Consider the following 23,438-nt stretch of genomic DNA (forward strand, 5'->3'; position numbering starts at 1 on the left):
GTATATTGGTCCTGGCTTTGTTCATGTGCAACCTGTCCAGCCTGTACAGGTGCCATCTCCCCCACAACCGGTCCAAATGTCCTGGGAATCTAACGCCCTCCCTTCTGCACCATCTCTCCAACCACATATTCATCTGCTCTATCCTCCTATTTCTATACTCACTAGTGCATGGCAGCAGGAATAATCCATAGATTACTACCTTTGAAATCCTGCTTGCCAGTTTCTTTCCTAGCTCCCTAAAATCTGCCTTCAGCACCTCATCCGATATGGACCATGACTCTGGCTGCTCCCCTCGTCCCCCATGCACTCCCAGAAAACTCCACAGCCACTCAGTGACATCCTTGACCCTGGCACCAGAGAGGCCTGTCTGTTCTCATAACTATGAAATACCCTATCACTATTGCTTTCCCAATCTTCCTCCTGCTCCCTCCACAGTTAATCCAGCTACAATGTTGTGAACTTGGCTCTGGCTGCACTCACCAGAGGAACCATTCACCCTCACCTGAATTCAGAACTGAATAGCAGTTGGAGAGTAAGATGCATTCATGAGACTCCTGCACTACCTGCCTAATTCTCTTGACCCATTCCCTATCTGCTTGTATTCCATGAACAGACTCAAGGGGCTGAATGGCCTAGTCCCATTCCTATAGTATACAGGAGGGGAACTTTTGCAGACATGGGGAAAAAAAGTGAACCATTTGCTGCTTTCCAGCCTCTAAGTACTGTCCCCGTGTTAGTCATTCAGTAATGGCTAATCGTCCCATAGCTTCTTCTCCTTCCACTCAGGCACAAAAGGGACAAGCTTGTGAATCCTTACACAACTTCCCACTATGCTGAGGGAAGTCTGAAGATATCAAAACACCCACAATTTGCCAGCTGTAAAAACTGCAGTAAAAGCTGAAAATATAGAGGAAGGCCATCAGGGAGAGAAGAGTTGGTTATTTCAGATTGAGATGGAAGCTTCTCCATTGCACTCGATGTGCCCCATTTCCAGGCACAATGCAGAGGAACGAGTAGAGATCTGCTCTGGTTATGCATCCCATTGCAATAGTTTTGTTGTCAAAGCTAGGGAACCCACTTCTTCCCAACACTGCTACTGCAAGACATTGAAGGCAATTTCCACAGCAACAAAAATATTCTTGCAAATACAAGTGGCTGCACTCGACCCAATCTCCCCAAAAACAACTCTTCATCTTCACCTCCTCCTAACAAGTGGGAGTCCAATCACAGGCACTAAGTATGCCACCATATCTAAATCACCCAGGCAATCTTCTGGGGATCTCTGTCCCTCTTGTGCCCAAGTGGATGGAGAAGAAGCCTCATTTTTATCTGCGCTGGAGGCAGACGAGAACCCTTCTCAGGTTGACCAGAAACACTGAAAAAGAGAGAAAAGTGTCAGGTGTTTGTTCCCTGAACTATTGCAACTATGCTCACTGTGATCTTCAGAAACACTGAATAGCGATAACCTAGCCCATCACGTGGGAAACGAGCAAGTTTGGGTCAACCACCCACTACACGCTCCCTGACTTTAGTCAATGGAGAGCCATTTGGGCACTATGCTAAACAAGCATCCTACCTGAACCCACCCAGCAGTTAGGTTATTACCCCCACTATCTCATCCAACTAGGCCCTCTATAATGCTGCAGAATGAACACAGCAGCTTCACACTTCCTCCATTCATTTTCTACTATGCTGCCTTCTATGTGTTTTTACTCACATTTTGTCTTAACATCCAACCTTGATCATCAAGCACTTTTTAAAAATCGCAAATGCTTTTGAATTGAAATCCATAGCTCAAGCTATTAAATCAATGAGTTAGTCTCTGTATGTAGCACCATTGACCAACAATCTGTTGTTTCCTTCATCCCCCTCTGCCCACCCCACACTGATAAATGAACTTGCCAACCTAGTCTTTCTAGATCTGACAGTGTCGCTACTCAAATTAAATTAAAACCTAATTCTCTCTCCAAATTTTTAAATATCCCCATTTTTATTTTACTTTAAGTTTTAATTGCTGTGGATTTTATTTTTACACAGTGTGAACAGGAAGCCAGGTGGCTTTATGAAAGAGTCTCGGGCCAAGTCCTGGCAATCAGATGTGCCTGGGGGTGGGAAAGTCCTCTTGATCCCCAACAATTTCTATCATGAAGTGGAAGAGGGAGAAGCAGTAGGCACCAAGACAACCCTTTGCCTCACCAAGCCCGATCTAGGAGTGTGGCAGAATTGAGAGTGCATTTTTCCCCAGGGCTGAGAATGTTGTGCTGACCTTGCTTTATCGTCCAAAATATAATTCAGCTGGGTATTGCATAACTTGCATTTATATAGCATCTTTACCATAGTAAAACATCCAAAGGCACTTAAGCAAAAAAAAAAAAAAAACTATTTGGCACCATGCCACTTTTAGAATATGTTTTTGTCTGTCTAGACAGTTTTGATTGGTCAGTTTAAAGGGTTTATTTGATGGGCAGTGCCTGGTGCATGCAGAGGCATGGAGAGTACTGGAGCACATGGCTACCAATGGTGGTGTGTTGGGGGTGGGGGGGGGGGGGGGGGGGGTGGTGGTACTGGTATAGAATACCAGAAGATAAGGGGAGTCCAACAATAAAGTTACCCTGGCTGGAGAGATGGTTTCCATGAGGGATGGGATGTAAGGGATGGAATGGCATGGGTGAGGTGACAGAGTTAGTTAAGTATGACAAAATGGCAGGGATAATTATTTGATACAAATAATTCAAAAGCTATTGGTTGTGCTAAAAATGAAGATTCACTAGATTTTAATGAAAAAGCTTTAGAAAAGCAATTATGAAAGATGATAACAGTCTATAAACCTCCAGAGTTTCTACACAATCTAACTCCAAAAAGGAGAATATAGCAATGGTGACCAAAAGCTTGGACAAATAAAAGAAATATCTTAAGAGGAAAGATGAGTAGAGGATTATAGGAAGAGAATGTCAAAACTGAGGACCTAGACAACCGAAGGCACAGGCTCAATGAAAATGGGGGATGTTCAGGAGGCTGGAACTGTAGGAACAGAGATCTCACCTGAGTGGAGGATGGAGAGGGAAAAAGGAGAGAATTTCAACATAAGGATGAGAATTTTAAAATGAAAGCACTTCTGGAGCCAATGAGCCTAGGGGCAAACAGGCAGAATTTTGAGTGGCTTCAATTTTATAGAAGTCAACCAGAGAGTAACAGAATAGTTGAGTGTGGCGATAACAATGGGAACAGATGAGTGTTGCAGAAGGCAAGGTGACAGGACAACATATACCAGCTGTGGCTCCCGTGGGTTCTATCAGAAGGCAAGAGTCCCTTTGGGACAGAATGCTTGGATGGTAACTGTATAACACTACTACCTTTGCTGCAATATTAAGCTGATAATTGCTCAATACTAAAACAATTGAGTCTTAAAGCTAACAGAATCCAACTAATCAGCAGCCCGTGGTGTAATTTTTTTTTTTGATATGGTCATGGCACTAAAGTTGTAGTCATGTATTCAAACATTTAATCTGAAGTTTTTTCTTTTAAAAAAAAAAAATTTGCTAATACACATTGAGAGAAGAGATTAAAACTCAAACAGGAGAATGTAGTGAGACAAGATTTCACTAAAAGGCCATCTTGGAATAGACTTTAAAACTGGAATGGAAAACTGTACCTGGAGTAGTAAAAGGATAATCACTAGGCAATTATAGGCTATGATATTCTCCTATTGACTACACAAGCACCATCTTCCAACAGGATACTTAGGTAAATCCAATAGTGCATAACCCAGTGTACCAACGGAGATTTGTAGCCTCCGCCATCTCCTCACCCCTTCCCCACAGAAGGGAAACAAGGAAAATTTATGAAAAAAAAAGGAGAGCAGAGACAAAAAAGATGTTTCTTTTGGAGCAAGTTCTGTGATCTGCAGGCAACTTTGACTCCTTGGCAATACTGGGGTACAGGAGCATAGCGGTTATGTTACTGGATTACTAATCCAGAGAAGAGTTCAAACCCCACCATAGCTAGGGAACTTAAATTCAGTTAGACAAGTTTGGAATGAAGATGACATCAGTAATTGTGATCACAAAACTACTGGATTGCTGTAAACCCCACCTGAGTCACTAATGTCCTTTAGGGACATCAGCCATACTTACCCAGTCTGGCCTATATGACTCCAGACCAGCAGCAGTGTGGTTAACTCAACTGCTGTGAAAAGTGGCCAAGCAATGCACTCCGTAGTATCAAACAGCTCCCAAAACAGGACTGAATCTACCTAGGCACTGACCATACTCTTCACTCACATCTGGGGACATGTGCCGAAATTGAGAGAGAGCTTCCACACAGACTAGTCAAGCAGCAGCCCCACAATCATATTCAATTATGCCTTTCATCTAATCAGAGGCCAATACCATCCCTACTTAGGTCTTGTTTCCTTCTCACTTCCCTTAGGCCTTTCTATATTCACCGCTTCTCGCTTGCATCAACCAGATATCAGTTATGCACACCCTTTTTCTGCTTCATATTACCCTAGTCATCTAGGAAGCCCCAGCTGTAGTTGTCCTGCTTTCTCTTCCTTGTAGGAATGTACCCAAACTATTTCCTCTTTAAAAGGCAGCCATTGGTTTTGCTTACCAATCTTTGATTCCAACATACCCAAGCCACTAAGATAGACTGATCATTCATTTTTTTTTTTTATATAAATATAACCTTGCTCTTTGTCCTTTTCCATAGCTAACCTAAACTTTATAATATAAAGTCACTGTCCCCTAAATATTCCCCTACTGCCACTTGATCCACCTCATGCCCCAGAACCAACAATACCTCCTTCCTCATTGATCCAAAGAAAATTCTCCTGAACACTTGATCAACTCTTACCCTCTCTACCTTTTACATTACCAGGCAAGTTAGTTTGAAGATTATGCAAAAATTGGCAATGGTTGCTCGAGGAAGAAAAAGGTATATAGATTGCAGGATGATATTAATGTACTGGTCAGGTGGACAGAAAAGTGACGAATGAAATTCATTCTGGCAAAGTGTTCTGGTCACTCCAGTCCAGGATGGATATGATTGCACTGAGGAGTACAAGGGACAGTGGATATTACCAAGACTGGAACATTTTAAATTACAAGGAAAGAATAAAATAAGCTGGGGTTGTTTTCTTCACAAGAGGAAGGTGAAGGGAAAATTGATAGGAAGATCAATATCCTTCAGCAAAGGAGGTCACTAGATTTAAAGGAAATGGTAGAGGGATTAGTAGAGAGTTGGAGAAATTTTTCAAGCAGAGTGGGACAGTCTGGAACTCAATAGCTGAGAGGGTGGTATAGGCAGAAATTCACTGCATTTAATACTTGAAGTGCTGCTACCTACAGGGTTATAGATTAGGAGCTGGAAAGTGGTATTTAAACTATGATTTGTGCTATAAAATATATTTCTATTGCTAATGCACACCAGGATACTCTACATTAACTCAAGGATGCACCATCTGGGTTTGGAAATATGGCCATTCCTTGATAGGAATGGAATGCCCTGGAATTCTTTAACAGGAATACCTACATATGAACCAGTTCTACAAGGCAGCTCATCACCTTCAATACAATAAATGCTGACTTTGCCAGTGATATGCACAGCCCATAGACAGATATATAGATGCTACCTCCTTTCCAAAAAGGACAGTAACTCCAGTCTCTGAAAGCTGTGACAAATCATACAACATTAGAATGGTTGCATTTTTCAATTCTGTCATCTAGTTGTGACAAACTTGCACTCAAACAAAAACTAAATCTATACTGATATTCACAGAATGGGCAGATGCGTAGTACTACAATATTAAGATTTTTCATCGAGTCAGGAAAGGCTGAACTGGAAAAGCACAGGTCAGCTGACAAACTCCAGTATGTATTTTTAATATAACAAAAAGCTTATGGCTTAATCATAAAACATTGGCTTTTTTGTTGAGTCAGCTATATACACAGGGATTACAGTTCAATAAAAAAGTTAGCATCTTTAATATTGATTGCACATCACTTGCAGCATTCAATACAAACTGGATTTTGACCCCACAAATGGAGGGAGAGCCTGCATTAAATAATTGCAAAAAAAGGTCCACAAAACAGATCATTGAGATGATTAGGATTGATAAGCAGTTAAAAGTGCAGGAACAAAGCTCATTTCCATCCAATTGGAGGTTCCAGTTACATCTTGATCACCACAATTATTGGAGCAGTTCAAAAGAGAGTCACCACACTGGCACATCTTCCATCAATACAGTGCAACCTGCTGGACAAATACTTCATTGTCTAGTTCTACTTCAGAGATTCGAGCGAGAGCACAAATAGGTGAAAAAATATTGCGTTTCAACTTTAGTGTCAAATGCAGTTTAAACACCTAGCAGAATGTAGGACTAGTTTAAATTGTTGGAAATCGAAGAACTAACAAGTCATGAGTTGGTGTTGCTTTCTCCAATCTGAAACGTTCTGTCTTTGGAGATTGATTTGAAGGAAGAGATGAATCTTTTCCACCCTCTGAAGTCTTCATCTTAAGGCTTCAAAAACTAATAAAAACCCTTCTAAGCTACAAGAAAAAGAACTCAGATTCTGTAACAAAGCATCCAGTTGTATGGATGTTACTAGGGATCTGGAAGTTGCCGTTTAGAAGCAGGCTCTTGTTAATAGCTATTTAAAATTCCTGAAGTATAGCCTAGCGAGTGTGGTTCCATTCTCATCATTACTGGCCAATATGTATAAAAAAGTTACTGCAAGATTTGAACTGTGCCAATGGATGTCGGTTTTCAACACTATCTTACAGAAGAGGCTCCATCATTCAATGACATATAGGCTTTGTGTTTCTTGTACAGAAAATAATGCTGCACCATGAAGATAACATCAAACAACATGGATATCACGCCAAGAGCAAACTTAGTTGGATCTCTAAAAATCAGCATCTGCTCATCTGCAATGAAAAATGGACTTGTTTAGCAAAACATTCTCATCCAATAGTTTCAAGTGAATTATTGGCATAGTCTGTACTTCAAATCTAGAACAATATTGAAAGGGAATTAAATCCACAAGTGAGCAAATGCCCAATTTTTATTTCAATGGAAGTTTAAAAAAAAACAAGCTTAGTTTTCTGCTCCACCAGTATATCACCCCCAGGGTTTCCATTCCTGGTTACTATACATTTGGGCACAAAAGGAAAAAAAAAAAAGACAGGACATGCCTTGGCTGCGATGTCCTGATCATGTGCACAAGTCTTGAATGCAAGTCAAGACTTAAACAATGGCCACTTGGTAAAGATACTGGTTGGCAACCACCTGCAGCACTGTATTGGAGTCAATCTTTCAAGTGAGGTAGAGGATAGTTAAAACTAGAGAGAAAAGGTCTTTATTAAATCAGGAGGCCTCCAAGTACTGCAAGGCAATGGCTTATTTGTGATGCACTTAAAAATGCACTTTCAATCTATGGCACTTGGACCCTTCAGACACTTGATAGTTTAAGCTCAATGCCTTTCCAAGTGAGAAAGGAACAGCACCTTTCAGCCCCAGGTTGGTATTTCAAATAAATGCTCGTCAAATCTCAATGCCATAGGTTTACTTAAAAAGAATGCATGGTTAAAATCACCAAATTGCATTGCCTGCCACTGACCCACTTATTCCCCACCCTCTAGTTCTGCTCAGAGAGAAAACTTGGCTTTGTCTGTGCAGTACCACAGGAAAAGTCTGAGCAAGGACCTAGACAAGTTGACCATTCACATTGCATGGTGCCTTACCATTATTGTACGATTGCAAGAACATTTGCAGAAGGCTGAAAGTGCCTCCAATAATATCTAGCAGTGCATTCCAAATGCTCCAACCAACTGTGCTCTTCCTCTGGTAGTTCATGTAGGCCTGGAAAAGGGAGGCTGCAGTGTAACAACTATTGAAGCAACTAATCAAGTTGAGGGTTGCAAAGTACTCAATGTTTTTTTTTTAAATGACGGAACCCAATGGTGGTATAGAGGACAAGACAGACATCCATAAAGGTGAAGATTAAACCTTTGCAATTCTCATTGGAGAGATTTGGGCCCTAGAGTTTCTTCATTCTTGGAATATGGCTCATCCTCCCAAAGTGGAACACCAGTGTCCCTTTAGGGACTTGGTCTCAGTCCAAATCACATTATCTGCACTACAAAGTGGTATCCATTTTACACAAACTGCACCTCTAGAGGAAGGTTAGTAACTGGGCTGGCTCCAGGCACAATAAGCAAGGTGACTACAAATGTCAATCGCAATGAACCTGGATTTCTAGTTAGAACAAAACCAGCAGCAAAAAAAAGGCTCTGGGACAGATTCTAGAGTACTCCAAATAACTAGTTATCCTCCAAAGACCTCATTAACTTACCTATTAATTTCATTTCACTTCACAAAATATGCCTAGGCTCATTCTTATACTGACTGCAGTTCACAAAATGGATCAGAGAAGATGGTTGATGGACAGATACACAGTACATGCATTGCCACTCAGATCATCTGCAGTCCAACATTTGATTTTGTTTAAAGCCTTTTACCCATTCCACACTAGAGGGAAGGTCAGTCTTGTCACCATATTACCACCTGCCCCCATTTCACTCCCCTCTCCCCCAACTTGTGCATAATGGTCCAACTAGATTTTTTTGTTTTAGGGATAAATATTGGCCAGGACACCAAGGATCTGAATACTACCATGGAGTCTTGCATCCAGGAGAGATCAGACAAGTTTAATGTCCCAACCAAAAGACAGCAATTGAGTGTAGTGCTTCAGTACTGCACAGAAGGATCTCAATTTGTGGATTTTAGTCCAAGACATTGATTCAGGAGAGAGTGCTGCCACTGAGCCACAGCTGATATGTAATCTAGATGGTGTAAATATAAAGCAGCTTGCTCACATTGCAGTTCAATTTCTCATGTATAACCACATCTGACCCTTACCTGAGGGACATATTTAACAAGTACAATGCCCAGTTTGATATAGGAGAAATAGTAAACAAGTTGGAGCCATGTAATTTGATTAGTTAGTGCCATGATGAAGGTGACAAGTGCAAACAACCATGCGCCCACCAGCAGTCCAGTAGCAATCTTGGACACTTTCTGTACCCCTCGCTGTATTGCAGTAAATAGAAAAAAAACAAATTGATCAGTAACAAGCAGTTATAAAGCATCATTAACACAAGATAACCCAAGGTGCTTGACAGGAGTGTAGACATGAGTTTGATGCTGAGCCACACAAGGAAATACCAGAATAGATGACCAAAAGGCTGAGTGTTTGAAAAGGAGGGGGGGAAAAAGAGGTTTAGGGCCTAGTAACTGGAATGCGCAAAGATGCTGAATTTAGAAGTGAATTACAGGGTCAAATATGCAGAATTCATGAGTGCAGTTAAAAACAAGCTTACAAACCATAAATCTAGGAACAAACTGATGCTATTAGCACAAACAAAAACAAAAATATCCAATAAAAAAAAGAGCTACAATTGGAAGATGGTGATTCAAAGGGGCCTGGGGACACATTTACAAGGAAACTAGATAAGTGCATAAGGGAGTAAGAATTAGAAGGATATGTTGACAGGGTGAGAGGAGAGGTGGGAAGGAGGGTTGTGAAGTGTAAAACATGGATCAATTGACTTGTTTGTGCTGTAAATGTATTAATTCTATCCAATGGGTGAAGCAATTTATCCTTGGACTATTTTGTACAGTATTTTAAATAGGTTAGGATCCAGTTTCAGCACAAATGGTAGCTATCGGGCAAAATGTTATTTCTAGAATTCAGAGAGAAATTTGCTTGAAATAAAATAAAGTTATGATGGTTTTGAAGCAAGACCAAAAAAAAAAAACAAGTGGACTAGAGGTTATAATAAAAAGTTAAATTTACCAGAAGACACTTATGCACCAACAGGTCACAGAAAGGTCTGGAATAATGGCCCAGGCAGGGTAGAGATGCAAAGCTTATGCATTGAATATTGGACAGGGCAGGGGAAAAGGAAATGACACGACACAATGGGTCAAATGTTCTTATCTAGTCAAACGGTTAGTTCACACCAAGCTGACTCAAATTTGCATCACTGCACTGGAGACACTGACCTCATAGATGAAACACTGAAAGATTGTAATTGCTGTTAACAAGATAGCATGGAGGCTGAAAAAGACATCATTTGCCTCCACAGGATTCACTCCTTCTGGGTTATGCTCAAGAAATTGTTTCTAGAAAGAGGAAAAAAAAAGTAGTGTTTAAGGGCACCAATTAAAAAACAAACACTGTCTGCTCAATGGCATGTACTTAACAGGACATTAGACTAAAAAGAAATGCTGGAAATACTCAGGTCTGGCAGCATAGAGATAGATAATGTTTCAGGTCGGATGAAGGGTCACTGACCTGAAAATGTTAACTCTGCTTCTCTCCAGATGCTGCCAGACCTGCTGAGTATTTCCAGCATTTCTTGTTTTTATTTCAGATTTCCAGCATCTGCAGTAATTTGCTTTTTTTGTGTTAGACGATGGTGTCCACTATCATGCAGAAATGACCATGAAGGTAATCCTTGACCAGCATCATCTTGTGGCCCACAAGTGCATCAAGACTAGCACATCCCTAGAACTCTCGCTTTGCACTTAATATGGGCAAGATGTAAAATTAGGGGAAAAAAAAGCAGGGTCTCTAGACCATTTGCAGTGCATCTTGTGCCTGCTCACTTTGCAATTTCCCTATTAAAAAAGTGAAGACTGAAAACTTTTACTGATATCCAGCCAGGTGAATCTCCAAAGCACTTGTCGTTTTAGTACTCAGTACTTGGCATTCCTTTCAAGTCACTTCATTCAAGTGAAAGATTGGGCTACTTCCCAAATCCCATCACATTGTACATAAAATTGTTGTAGTATAGCCATTGAAGCATTAGTTTGAAAGAGTAACTGACAAAAGTAAAACCAGCACGATTCTTCATTGTCAGAAGCAGTTCCTCAGAGATACGGATCAAGTTAAAAACCAGCATCTCAAATCGCAGCAAAGAGCCTCAAGGTTACTTGAGCACTTTGGGTCTGATCTGCCCAGATCAATGCCAGTAGACTCATGGTTCACTAAGTATTTGGATATAGAGCAACAAATGGAAGATGTTGAATGGATCACCATTAGCTTAGAAGAGAAATCTGGCATCCAAATTCCTCAAATATGATACATCAGCCCATCAGTTTGTTCCAAATCAGAGATCAGTATTGTCATGCTCAGGTCAGTATTTCAGTTAACTAACCAGACTAAAGAAACAAGCCCACCCCAAAAAAATATTGCAATAGCTCTAAATCTCAAAAACACAAGACCACCCTTGTTTAAGGGGGCTGGGGCAGAAATGAAATTGTTGCTCCTAGCAAAAGCCAATACATTGTTAACAATTCTCTAGTCATTTGGTTTTATGGGATTATACACAACTCAGTTGAAGAGCTAGCATGGGGGCAGTTACAAATCAGCCAAGTATCTATGTCATAATTTCTATGGGTTCATGTGCCAGTCTCATGCCATTCATCACTTCCTATAACAAGCCAGCATTACTAGGCAATTCAAAAAACCTTTACCTTGATTTTTGGAATCCAGAAAAGGCTAATGTTAAACACCCCATATGCCAAGTGACCAGTCACATTCAGTGCCAGAAAGTCAAAATTCAATCCAGTTACACTGTTTAAAAAAAAACAATTGAATAAGTCATCACTTCCAAATTATAGCCAGGTTGTGCAGAACAAAAAAAGCAGGTGAGCACTGGGACAAGGCCAAAGTGACAAATGATCAGAGCATTGAATAGAATAGATTTTTCAATTCAATCAATCTGGAGAGTCTTTACACAATTTCACCACCTCTGAAGGTGATTGATTCTATCTGGTGTTCAACAGGCCTGTCAGTGACTATCAATGCTTTGGAATTGGCTGCTTCTAGTTAACTCCCGACTAAAACAAGTTAACTTAGAGCTTTCTTCGTGCTGCCTTACTGTTGGACTCTCCCTAAAGCTCTAATTAGGATGGATTCCTTGGCCTGTATGTGATTGCATATGGAAATCACAGCTGCAGAATCAAAGCAGGTTAGCTGTATTCAAGTCCAATAGCAAGGAACATGCAATGAAATAACCTTCAACAGACCCAATACTGCAGTGAAAGTGTATGGAGCACAATCCCAGTCAGCACCACTGGCATTGCCTGTCGTGAAGACAATTGGACCTAGTCAAGGGGCACCCTAAACCTTTTTAAAATCTGCATTAAGAAAGGGGTTGGCATTTCATAACCAAAATAAAAGTCAAAATGCCCCTTTAGGTTAAAAAGGAAAACTCATGAGCATAACAGGAAGTTCCAAAATGGACTACAAACTTGGTACTGTAACTCCATGGAGACCCAATGGAATTTCTCACTTTTTAAAAAAAGTTGTACACCACTACGGTTCAACAGCAAAGGCCACATCTAGAATGTCTCTGCTTATAAAATGATCATTTTCTCCAACCCAGAGCAGCAGCTAATATGAAATTTGACTGTCATCACTACTGCCCTGTGCTCAATCTTCCTGCAAAACCCAGACGAGCTTGTAATTTATGATCTATTGGAACACATGAATGGAGCTTACATCATATGCTGCAACTCAGTTAGCAGCATCAAGAACTCCAGCAGTACAAAGTTGACAAGAGTCAGCCATATTCTAGGTCAAGCTCCATTGAAGGGCTGAACAGGAATTTAGATATTAGTTTTGCAAGTCCAGAAACAGTCCCCTATTTCTCTCAATTTACAGTTATCCAAACACTAGCATTTACCTCTTACGCCGCCAGTTTTCAAGAACCTGTGGGTAGAATGAAATGGACCAAGCCACAAAGTAAATCCAACCAATGATATGGTTTATAATGTTCAGCGCATTGCTGTGTACCACGAGAAAATGAATTTGTGGAGGACTCCTGCAAAACAATTCTGGTCATTAGACAGTGGTAGAGGGGGATTAAGAAATTACATGCAAATTAAGTAGCAGAATAGGTTGTAGAGCACAAGCCTGTTGAAGTTAAATCAATACAACTTACCATCTTAAACTTTAGACTTCAATTTGGAGACATAAATTTTATGATTCCAAAATTGGCTGTGGTTGATAGAGGAAGAAAGCTGTAGACTGTAGGAAGGCATTAATGGACTTGTCAGGTGGGCAGAAAAGTGGTAAATAGAGTTCAATCCAGAGAACTGAAGAAACACATTAGGGGAAATACAAACAAAGGCAAGGAAAGCTACAATATATGTTAGGCTACACTTCTCCTAGAATCCCATGTCTAAAGATCCCTGAAGGTACAGCAGGTAAATAGAGAAGGTAGTCAAGGCAGTATACTTTTATTAGCTGAGGCATGGAGTACAAGACTAGGGAAATTATGGTCAAACTAGTTAGACTGCAGCTAGAGTACTATGTACAGTTATGGTCTCTGCATCACAGTAAGGAAATCACACTAGAAGGTTTGAAGATTAAAGACACTGCCAAGAATGGAGAATTTTAGCCATGAGGAAAGATTGGCTAGGATGGAATAGAAGATGCAGGAAACAGGTCAGGCAGCATCTACATAGACTTCTAATTTGGAGACTTCTCCATAGATGCTGCCTGATGAGTATTTCCATTTTTTTTTTTTAAGTTTAAAATCTGCAGTTTTATGCTTTTGGACAGGCTGGGATGGTTTTCTTTGGAATAGAGGCAACGGAGGGGAAATTTAATTGTGCACAAAATGAGGGGCTTAGATAGTGGATAGAATGGACCAATTTCCATTAGCAAAGGTCAATAACCAGCACAGAGATTTAAAGTAATAAGGATTAGAGTGGAGTAAATGTTTTACAGACAATGGAAGAGTTTAGAACTCACCACTGAAAGGATGGTAAAAAGGTAGACACCCTCACATTTAAACACTGATATGCACTGAAGACAACCTACAGGTTACAAAGAAAGCTGAAAGGTGATGGCATGGACATGGCAGAGCACAAGTAGATTCCAATTATTCATTCAGCAGGACAAGAGTTAGCACCAGTCTTTTGCCTGGTTTAAGCTTGATTATTCCTTTCACTAGTCTATGTAAAAACCAATTGTGAAAATAGTTTTATCCAGCTTTCTACAAATGTAGATTTTAATCCCTTTTTCCTCCCAATATCACTTCTGTGCATTTAAGTTGCAGATTCTACCACCACACCCTGCCCCCCCCCCCCCCCCCCCACCACCCAGTCTACTGACCAATATGCCCTCAAGGCTTCTGCATACCTCATTTAGCAACTGCCTCCCCACCCAATATTTTTGAAGGCCTGAGAACCCATGCAGAACCACCATCTATACAATCTCATTCATCCAGCTGTTCATTCTTGCTGGACAAGGCATTGGGGAGACTGGGAAGCAGGAATTGAAAAATCAACACGTGAAAAGCAGGCAGACAGACATCAGCAATGGCTGTTTTGCACATGGCAGCCAGGTGAAAACCTATTCAAAATGACCCTCACTTGTATTTCCACATTCACAACCCAAGGATGGGCAACCCTTGCCAAGTGCCTCAGGTAAGGTGATGGCTGTTTAAAAATAAATAAATTGACTACATAATATAGACTAGGGTAAGTTTTCACCTTGTTCAGAAATGTAGAACTAGATGACAAATTCAAAAACTTAACCTGCAAAAAAAAAATTGAGTGGAAAGTCTATGGAACAGGTTCTATAAAAAGGAACTGGCAATATTGATTTAGGAAAAAATTGGAACACAGTATATGAACACATTATTTGTAGCAAGTGTGGCATGCTTGGAGAAACAAGTGATCCCCAAGGCTCTACCACTGGACAATTTTCCACATGTCATTTATAGTGTTGACTAATAGCCATTGTTAGTAAACATATTGCTACATCACACAATCTAGACAAGTTAACCAATTGTTCATTTTTTTCCCCTCAAACTATAGAAAAACTGAACTCTAGAACTTTAATGAGCTTGTCTCTAGGCAGGCCAAAACCAAACTCTTAATTGCAAATGGTCATAATTTTGAGACCTATTTTATATTGGTTGCAAATCTTTGCAACATGATTAATACCTTAAAGATCTCCAGCATAACAGATGGCTGAAACTGGAGCTGATCACAGAACTGTTAGTGCAGAAAGAGGCCATTCAGCCCATCATGTCCACACCAGCTCTGAAAGAGCAACTCCCTCAGTTCCATTCCCTTGCTTTCTCCCTGTAACCCTGCACATTCTTGCTTTTCATAACTATCCAATTCCTTTATATATGCTTCAATTGAACCAGCCTCCACCACACACAGGCAGCACATTCCAGACCTTAACCACTTGCTGCAAGTTTTGCATGTCATTTTTGCTTCTCTTACCAAATACTTCAAATCTGTGCCCTCACAATCTTTGAGTGGGAAGAGTTTCTATTTACTCTGTCCAGATCCCCTCATGATTTTGAATACTCTATTAAATCACCTCTCAGCCTTTTCTTCAAGGAAAAACAGTCCCAACTTCTTCAATCTATCTTCATAACTGAAATTCCTCATCCCTGGAACCATTCTCATGAATCTTCTCTGTACTCTCTCCAATACCCCAGCATCTTAAAGTTGGACACAATACTCTAGTCAAGGCCAAATTAGTGTCTTATACAAGTTCAACGTAACTTCCTTGCTCTTGTACTCTATGCCCCTATTGAAGCCCAGGATACTGGATGCTTTATTAACTGTTCTCAACTGGTCCTGCCATCTTCAATAGCTTGTGCACAAACACCCAAGTCTCTGTTCTTGCATTCCCTCTAGAATTGTGCCCTTTATTCTATATTTTGCTCCATGTTCTTCCTACAAAAATAAAAAATCACTTCATATTTCTCTGCAAAGAACTTTATCTGCCACCTGTCTGCCCATTCCACCAACTTGGCTATGTCCTTTTGAAGTTCTAATACTATCCTCCCTCACAATAGTTCCAAGTTTCAGATCATCTGCAAACTTTGAAATTGTGCCCTGTACACCATGGTGTAGGCCATTAATATATATCAGAAAAAGCAAGGGTCCCAACACTAATTCTTGGGGAACTACTAAACCTTCCTCCAGCCTGAAAAACATTGATTAACCATTACTCTGTTTCCTGTCACTCAACATATCCATGTTGCTACCATCCCTTTTATTCCATGAGCTACAAGTTTGCTCACAAGTCTGTTGTGTGGTATTGTATCAAATGCCTTTTGAAAGTCCATGTACACCACAAACAGCATTAACCCTCACCAACCCCTTTACCTCAAAAAGAAAACTCCAGCAAGTTAAACATTTTCCCTTAAGAAATCCATACTGGCTTTCCTTAATTAATTTGCATTTGTCCATGTGACTATTGATTATTTAAAAAAAAAAATTGACAGACATTTTCCCAAAGTTGCTGGGCTTATCTTTACACCTTTTTTTGAACAAGGGTGTAATGTTAACAATTCTCCAATCCTCTGGCACCACCAAGTCCAAGGAAAACTGAAAAATTATGGCTAGTGCCTCGGATTTCCACCCTCACTTCCCTCAGTATCCTTGGATACATCTCATCTGGTCCTGATTATGTACTTTAAATATAGACAACCTATCAAAGAACAAAGAACAGGCCATTTGGCCCTCCATGCCTGCACTGATCTTGATGCCTGTCTAAGCTAAAACCTTCTGCACTTCCAGGGTCCATATCCCTCTATTCATGTATTTGTCAAGATGTCTCTAAAACGACACCATCATATCTGCTTCCACCACCTCCCCTGGCAGAAAGTTCCAGGCACTCACCCGGTGTTTTTAAAAAAAAAAAAATTGCCTTGCACATCCCCTCTAAACTTTGCCCCTCACACCTTAAACCTATGTCCCCTAGTAACTGACTCTTCCACCCTGGGAAAAAGCTGACTATCCACTCTGTCCATGCTGTTCCAAAAATGCATTACCTCACATTTGTCCGGATTAAACTTCATCTGCCATTTCTCCGCCCAAGTCTCCAACCGATCTATATCCTGCTGTATCCTCTGACAATCTTCATCACTATCTGCAACTCCACCAACCTTTTTGCAGATGACAAATTTACTAATCAGACTAATCTTCCTCCAAATTATTTATATATACACACTACAAACAAACAGCAAAGGTCCCAGCACTGATCCCTGCAGACCACCACTAGTCACAGCCCTCCATTTGGAAAAGCACCCTTCCACTGCTACCCTGTCTATGACAGAGCCAGTTCTGTATCCATCTTGCCAGCTCACCTGATCCCATGTGACTTCACCTTTTGTACCAGTCTGCCATGAGGGACCTTGTCAAAGGCTTTACTGAAGTCCATGTAGACAACATCCACTGCCCTTCCTTCAATCATCTTTGTCACTTCCTCAAAAAAACCTCGATCAAGTTAGAGAGACATGACCTCCCCTTCACAAAACAATGCTGCCTCTCGCTAATAAATCCATTTGTTTCCAAATGGGAGTAAATCCTGTCCCAAAGAATCCTCTCCAATAATTTCCCTACCAATGATGTAAGGCTCACCAGCCTGTAATTTCCTGGATTATCCTTGCTAACCTTCTTAAGGAAAGGAACATTGTAATTTATCAATTTTAAACCAGTCTCGTTTCTGAGTTACCAGTTCTTTCAACATTACCAAGGAAGATGATGCAACCCAGGCAAAGACAATACACTTCCCAGTTGCAGTATGGATATCTAACAGATTCAATGTTAATCTGAAGTCTCTATTCATAGAACTGAGGGATAATCAGACACACCTGATCAGATTGCTGTTGTTGGTCTGAAGGCAGATAGTGGCTTGTCCAACTTCAACTCCTTGAACAGTGAATGATGATGAGTTTACATATTTAGGCAACTTGATCTGATTGAATGGAGAAAAAAATTTCAAGTTAATCTTGTGCATTTAAAAAAAAGTTTAAAAATGGATCTCAGGTGGGAGAGACAGTGGCAGTGTGGGATTGAGTACTGTTAATCTGAAAGCATTCAACTGGAGCACATGTGCCTTTCAGACCTCCAATGAGGTTGCTCATGTATTGTCCCAAATTATAATTTTTCATTAGACAAGCATATTACAGCACAGGGCTATAAAACCCAAAGACTCAAGCAGTTGTGCCCTTCATTCCAACCACAAGCTAAAGCCAGCTTTTAAAAAAAAAAAAAGTCATTAGACTGAAGTCTCAAAAGGAACATTGGAAGGACAAGCCATTTATATTGTACTTTTAATATAGAAAATCATTCCAATAAAGTGTACAAGGAGGCATAAAAGAAGAAAGAAGTGACCGAGCTTTTGGTCACCTTTCTAATACCTCCTTTGGTTTAGCATTCAGAGGTACATTTTACAAAGGACCTTGGATAAGGAATTCTAAAAGATTAGATGTAGTTGAATGCTTAGCTGCCAATGGGATGGTGAAGCGATGAAGTGGTGGGGAATTGTAGGAATGAAAGGTGGGGGGCTTTGGTTATATTGATGAGGTGCAATCCCATGAAGGGTTTTTAAACACTCAATTTAGATCAGAGAAGCCAGGTGAGATTGGTAGAGTTTTGGATGAGCTGACATTTGTACAGAAGATGACAGTATTCTAATGGCAAAGTCTGTAAGTGACTACAGATTGGATGTTTTAGCAGCAGATAGGCTGAGGTAGGGGAAGAGATGGAAGCAGATAGTATTTGCAATAAGAGGATATGGTGTCAGAAGTGAAGCTTGGCATTCTCAGGTTTAAATTCCCAGTGACAAGGATATGGGACTATTGTTTCAGTCTCCATGGATGTTCAACTGGGGGGGAAATTGTGGCCAACTCAATATTGGGTGTCAGACAAGTGGCAGTGAAGAGTTGAGGGAGTAAAGCTAGGTGACGTTAGTGTACATGGAAGGGAAAAAGGTTAGGTGCCATAGGCACAAGAATTTTTAAAAAGTCTAGTAGGGGAGGTGGTGAGCAATGTGGCAAATGTGATAGATGTGGCAGGGAAGGATAATTCAGCTCATCAGTGCAGAGTCCTCACCACCACAAAATTCTTTCTTGAGCACCCCCCCCCCCCCCCAACAAAACCAATGTCCAAAGAAGATCAGCTACTGTTAGTAGCAGTAGAAAACAACAAGTTTTTTTTTTAAAATTAAAAAAAAGTGAAGGACAGATTAATATAGTTGTACAAAGCTCACTCTTAAAGAATAGTTTTTCATTCATGAGGAATAATCCCATACACGGTGATGGATGCCAAAAACCTAGGGAGTGAGGTGAATCTCATCAGGATATCTCCCAGTTACTAACTTCAGAATCCCTGTATGTGGAATTTCCACAAAATGTCCAAGATACAAGAGTGGAGCATGAGAAGCTCCAAGGAACATTATCCCATGGCATTCAGACTACTGACCAGCTCAGGGTGAAAGGCAGCAAGGGGAAAAAATATGCAGTTACTGTGAGCTGTGACAACTTGTCTTTAGAAGTCTAGTTTCAGCACAAGGACATTCAACTTCAAGCCACAATTCCAAGTGAATAAATCTCCATTTTCATCCCAGCAATTTTTACTCAATTGCAGAAAAAAAAAAATCACTCCTGGGTCAGGCATCCAAATTCTAGAAGTGCCACTGCAGTTCACAGACCAGCTGGAGGGAAGGACAAAAATCAGTGGACCCAGATTCATAAAGGAACCTGCTAAATAACCTGTGATTCAGATCCCATCCAAGTCTTCTGACCCATTTGAAGACAAAAAAGCTTGTGTTGGGTCCAAAATTTTCAGAAGGAACGTTTGCTGTGACAAAATTCCACCACCCTTCAGTTCTGCTAGTTTACACAATCTGAAGAACATGTTACTTACTTGCTCAGGTAGTTGAATAATACTAGTTTGTTTGGATGAGAAGGTCACATTGAATGTGATGACTACAGTCTCCTGCAGGGGGGCACTGGAGAGATGGACAAAAATCAAACCAGTCACTAGGAGCTACACTAGATGTCACTAAGCATGTAAAAAAAACAGCCACTTTTTAAAAAAAAATAGCACCAATCTAAAAAACAATCCTAGGTTCCCTTTAATTACCCAATGCCACATTGCAACAGAACCTACCTCAATGCAATTCTGACATCCTGAAAGCTGTTGATTTCCAAGGTAACAACTTCTGGCACGATCAGTGTCTCAGAGGCTTCTATAAACAAACAAACAGGTGATCACTTCTCACTCATGTTCACAACCCAACAAAACTTGATAATCGCATTTTTAAGATTAAAATTAAATTGTAGAACAGGATTTGGCCAACTAGATTAATCTGTATCTCAACTCTATTGAGAACCTACTTTCCAAGGACATTTTCTATCATTACTTTAGGTGATCACATCTCAAACTTCCATCAACTCCCAGCATCCACAAGGCTGTGGAGGAGTGTTCCAGATTTCTCACCATGTAAAAAAAGTGCTTCAATTTCAGTCCTAAAATTATCTAGTTCTAATCTTAATTATGCCAACTTCTGGATTCCTGAGAAGTTTACCCTATATAAAATGATAAAAGCATTCAAAAGTTAGAGATCTAATTGAAGTATTTAAACTTTCTAAACTCCAGGGAATACAAAACAAGTTCACATAACCCTTGGAGCCTGCCAGGAACAGGAGTTCAAATCTAGCCAACTTAATGGGAATGTCTAGAAGGGTCTTGAGGAGAGTTTGAGTAGTCTTAAGCTAGTTCCAAATGGAAATTGCTTCACTTGCGTTACAGGTCAAAAGGACAGTTCCTGTAGGAAAATATAATCACAATGGGCAAGCACAGAACAGAGGAATTTTGACTGAGGCAAGTTATTGGAAGATTAGAGGGGATGTTAAAATCTTCCTTTACAACTGCAGCTACATCATCTGATTATGGTTGATTTTCATCTCAACTTCCACACCTACTGAAATTATGTAACCCTTGTCTCAGAATTCTATCAACTGTTTTGGAAGTTTATTGACCAAAAGTCTCAGCTTCTTTTGATTCACTGACAGTGAAGGAATGGCAATATATTTCCAAGTCAAGATGGCGTGGAAGGGGAACTTGCAGGTAGTAGTGTTGCAATGCATCTGCTGCCTTGTTCTTCTAGGTGAGAGTCACTGGTTTCAGAGGTGGTGTCAAAGGAGGCATGAATTGCTGCAGTCCATCTTGTAGATGGTACACATGTCTGCCACTGTGTGGTGATGGAGGGAGTAAAGGTTGAAGGTTGTGGGTGGGATGCCAGTCAAGCAGGTCACTTTGTCTTGGGTGGCATTGAACTTAGAGTTGTTGGAGTTGCACCCATCCAGGCAAGTGTAGAGTAGAGTATTCCATCACACTCCTGACAAGTGCAATTCCTGATGTCCTGATGAGCAAGCTTTGGGGTATCAGAGGTGCCATTAACTGGATTGCTCTTAAACAGTGGGGGCAGACACAATGGACCACATGGTCTCCTTCTGCACTGTACTACATGATTCTAATTACATTACCCCTTAATATTCTATATTAAATGGGAATACCAAACTAGTCTATGTAGCCAGTCATCAATTTAACCCTGGTATTTGAGTGAATCTGCACTGCAAGGCCAATGGATCGTTCAAGGTACAGTGTCCAGAATGGAACAGACTCAATGGGCTCCAACTAGAGCTTCAAATAACCAACCTTCACCTTCAGTATTCCAGTCTTCTTTCTTCCCCACAAAAAAAAAAAAATTCACTTTTTTTTTTTAATAATCTTGGCCACAGCTTTAGTGATTTCTGTACATGGATCATAAAATCTCTGCTTCACTGGTTGTCTAGCTTTTTATCATTTAAGAAAAAGCATGCTTAGGAAGTTCTCCACCACTGGGGCTTTCCTTGCTTCATACCTGGGTCTGTTGTACATGGAGATTAATTGCCACAGTTAGACAATTAGCTAACCACCAGCAAAACAGTAAACTTAGACTTGACTTTTCATTGGACAATGCGTACATTATTAACTGGTGTTCAACTACTCCTCAGAAACCCTCATTCCTGTACTTCAGAGCTTCCTTCCCTTAATATCAGATTCTCAGTTTCACAAGTCAGAACCTCCTTTCCAAGGAAAGGCCAACCCTACTAACTATTATGGATGGATAGTTATGGGAAGTGGTTCAAGTCACACCTGTAAAATTTATTTTATTTATTTAGAGATACAGCACTGAAACAAGCCCTTCGGCCCATCAACCAACCATTTATACTAATCCTACATTAATCCCATATTCCTACCACATCCCCTCAATTCCCCTACCTACACTAGGGGCAATTTACAATGGCCAATTTACCCATTAACCTGCAAGTCTTTGGCTGTGGGAGGAAACCAGAGCACCCGGAGGAAACCCACACAGTCATAGGGAGAACTTGCAAACTCCACACAGGCAGTACCCAGAATCGAACCTGGGTCACTAGAGCTGTGAGGCTGCAGTGCTAACCACTGCGCCACTGTTTGGTATTCCCATTAATATAGAAGATTAAGGGGTTATGTAATTCTGTGGTATTCTCATTTATTCTATAGGGCAAGACCCCATACTGTAATTACAGGAGTTTTTTTTCCCTCAAGGGCAAGTCATTGAGGATAAAGTTCTTGTCGGAGCTCAACTAAAGCCAAACTTTTTGTACAAAGTGCTGTACTCACATATACATATATAGAGAGAAATTTCAGCAAAGGCAGTTCCAGGAGACAAAAAAAAGGGAGATACAACCCTGTAATAGTTTGGTCAGTACTGTTCACAATGCTTAAAAAAAAAGTGTGATAGCAAGGGGTTGTTACCTACCATATCTACATGGCTTTCATTCCCTCCCTCAAACTTACCACATTGTAGTGAGTTGATCAGACTGTACAAGGTAACCAAGAAGAACACCAGGAGCTTCATGTCTCCCGTTGTAGATCTGCAGTAGAAAAAAAAACAAATTAAGTCAACTTTCCCCAAACTAACCTACAGCTAGAAGAGCTGGAGGAGACACCCACCCAAGGCCAAGTTTTATTTTCATTCAAAGCCTACACAGACGAAGTGGTGACCAACAAATGATTCACCATTACAACTCACAGGAGTCCCAAATATAGCTCAACATTTGATCCAATTAAGCTACCTACACAACACATCAGGTATGGTCAATACCCAAGGAGCCTCAAATAAAACCCATGTAATAGCCAAATCAGTGAAAGCAGTTCAGCCTAGTGAGCAGGATTTCACAAGTTAAAATTTAGTAGATGCGTGTTCCTTTGTACAAGTTTAAGTATTCACTGTCCATGGATCTTTAAACATTTATCCACAACCAAAGATGATCTACCCAATTATGGTAATAGAGGACAGCAACAGTTTGGACTCATCCAGTTCCATTCCTTAGAAAGAATGTGGAAGATACTAGCAAAGCCATGTGTTTCCTGTACGATGGTATGAGCTTCTGAAATTGCTGCTGCTGCAATGTCAGGTGAGAATTCAATCTCATGACAGGTTCACACTTTGAACCCTTCATATATACAAACATACAAATTAGGAGGCCACTCAGCCCTTTGAGCTTGCTCC

The 23,438-nt window shown here is 40.5% G+C and overlaps 1 protein-coding gene across 1 annotated transcript; it reads right to left on the reverse strand.

Annotated features, from left to right (window-relative positions):
- Positions 1-2,330: 2,330 nt before the first annotated feature.
- Positions 2,331-22,784, reverse strand: LOC137351472 (cystinosin-like). Its single transcript, XM_068015920.1, has 12 exons — positions 22,724-22,784; positions 20,006-20,084; positions 19,760-19,844; positions 17,704-17,807; positions 12,757-12,894; positions 11,543-11,642; positions 10,067-10,186; positions 8,921-9,091; positions 7,744-7,861; positions 6,782-6,927; positions 3,043-3,130; positions 2,331-2,356 (listed from the first exon to the last, which is right to left on the reverse strand). The coding sequence occupies exons 1-12, from the start codon at positions 22,782-22,784 to the stop codon at positions 2,331-2,333; spliced, it is 1,236 nt and encodes a 411-aa protein (XP_067872021.1).
- Between the last annotated feature and the right edge of the window lie 654 nt (positions 22,785-23,438).

The sequence above is a fragment of the Heterodontus francisci genome, chromosome 36 (assembly GCF_036365525.1).
Source record: "Heterodontus francisci isolate sHetFra1 chromosome 36, sHetFra1.hap1, whole genome shotgun sequence".
Taxonomy (NCBI): domain Eukaryota; kingdom Metazoa; phylum Chordata; class Chondrichthyes; order Heterodontiformes; family Heterodontidae; genus Heterodontus; species Heterodontus francisci.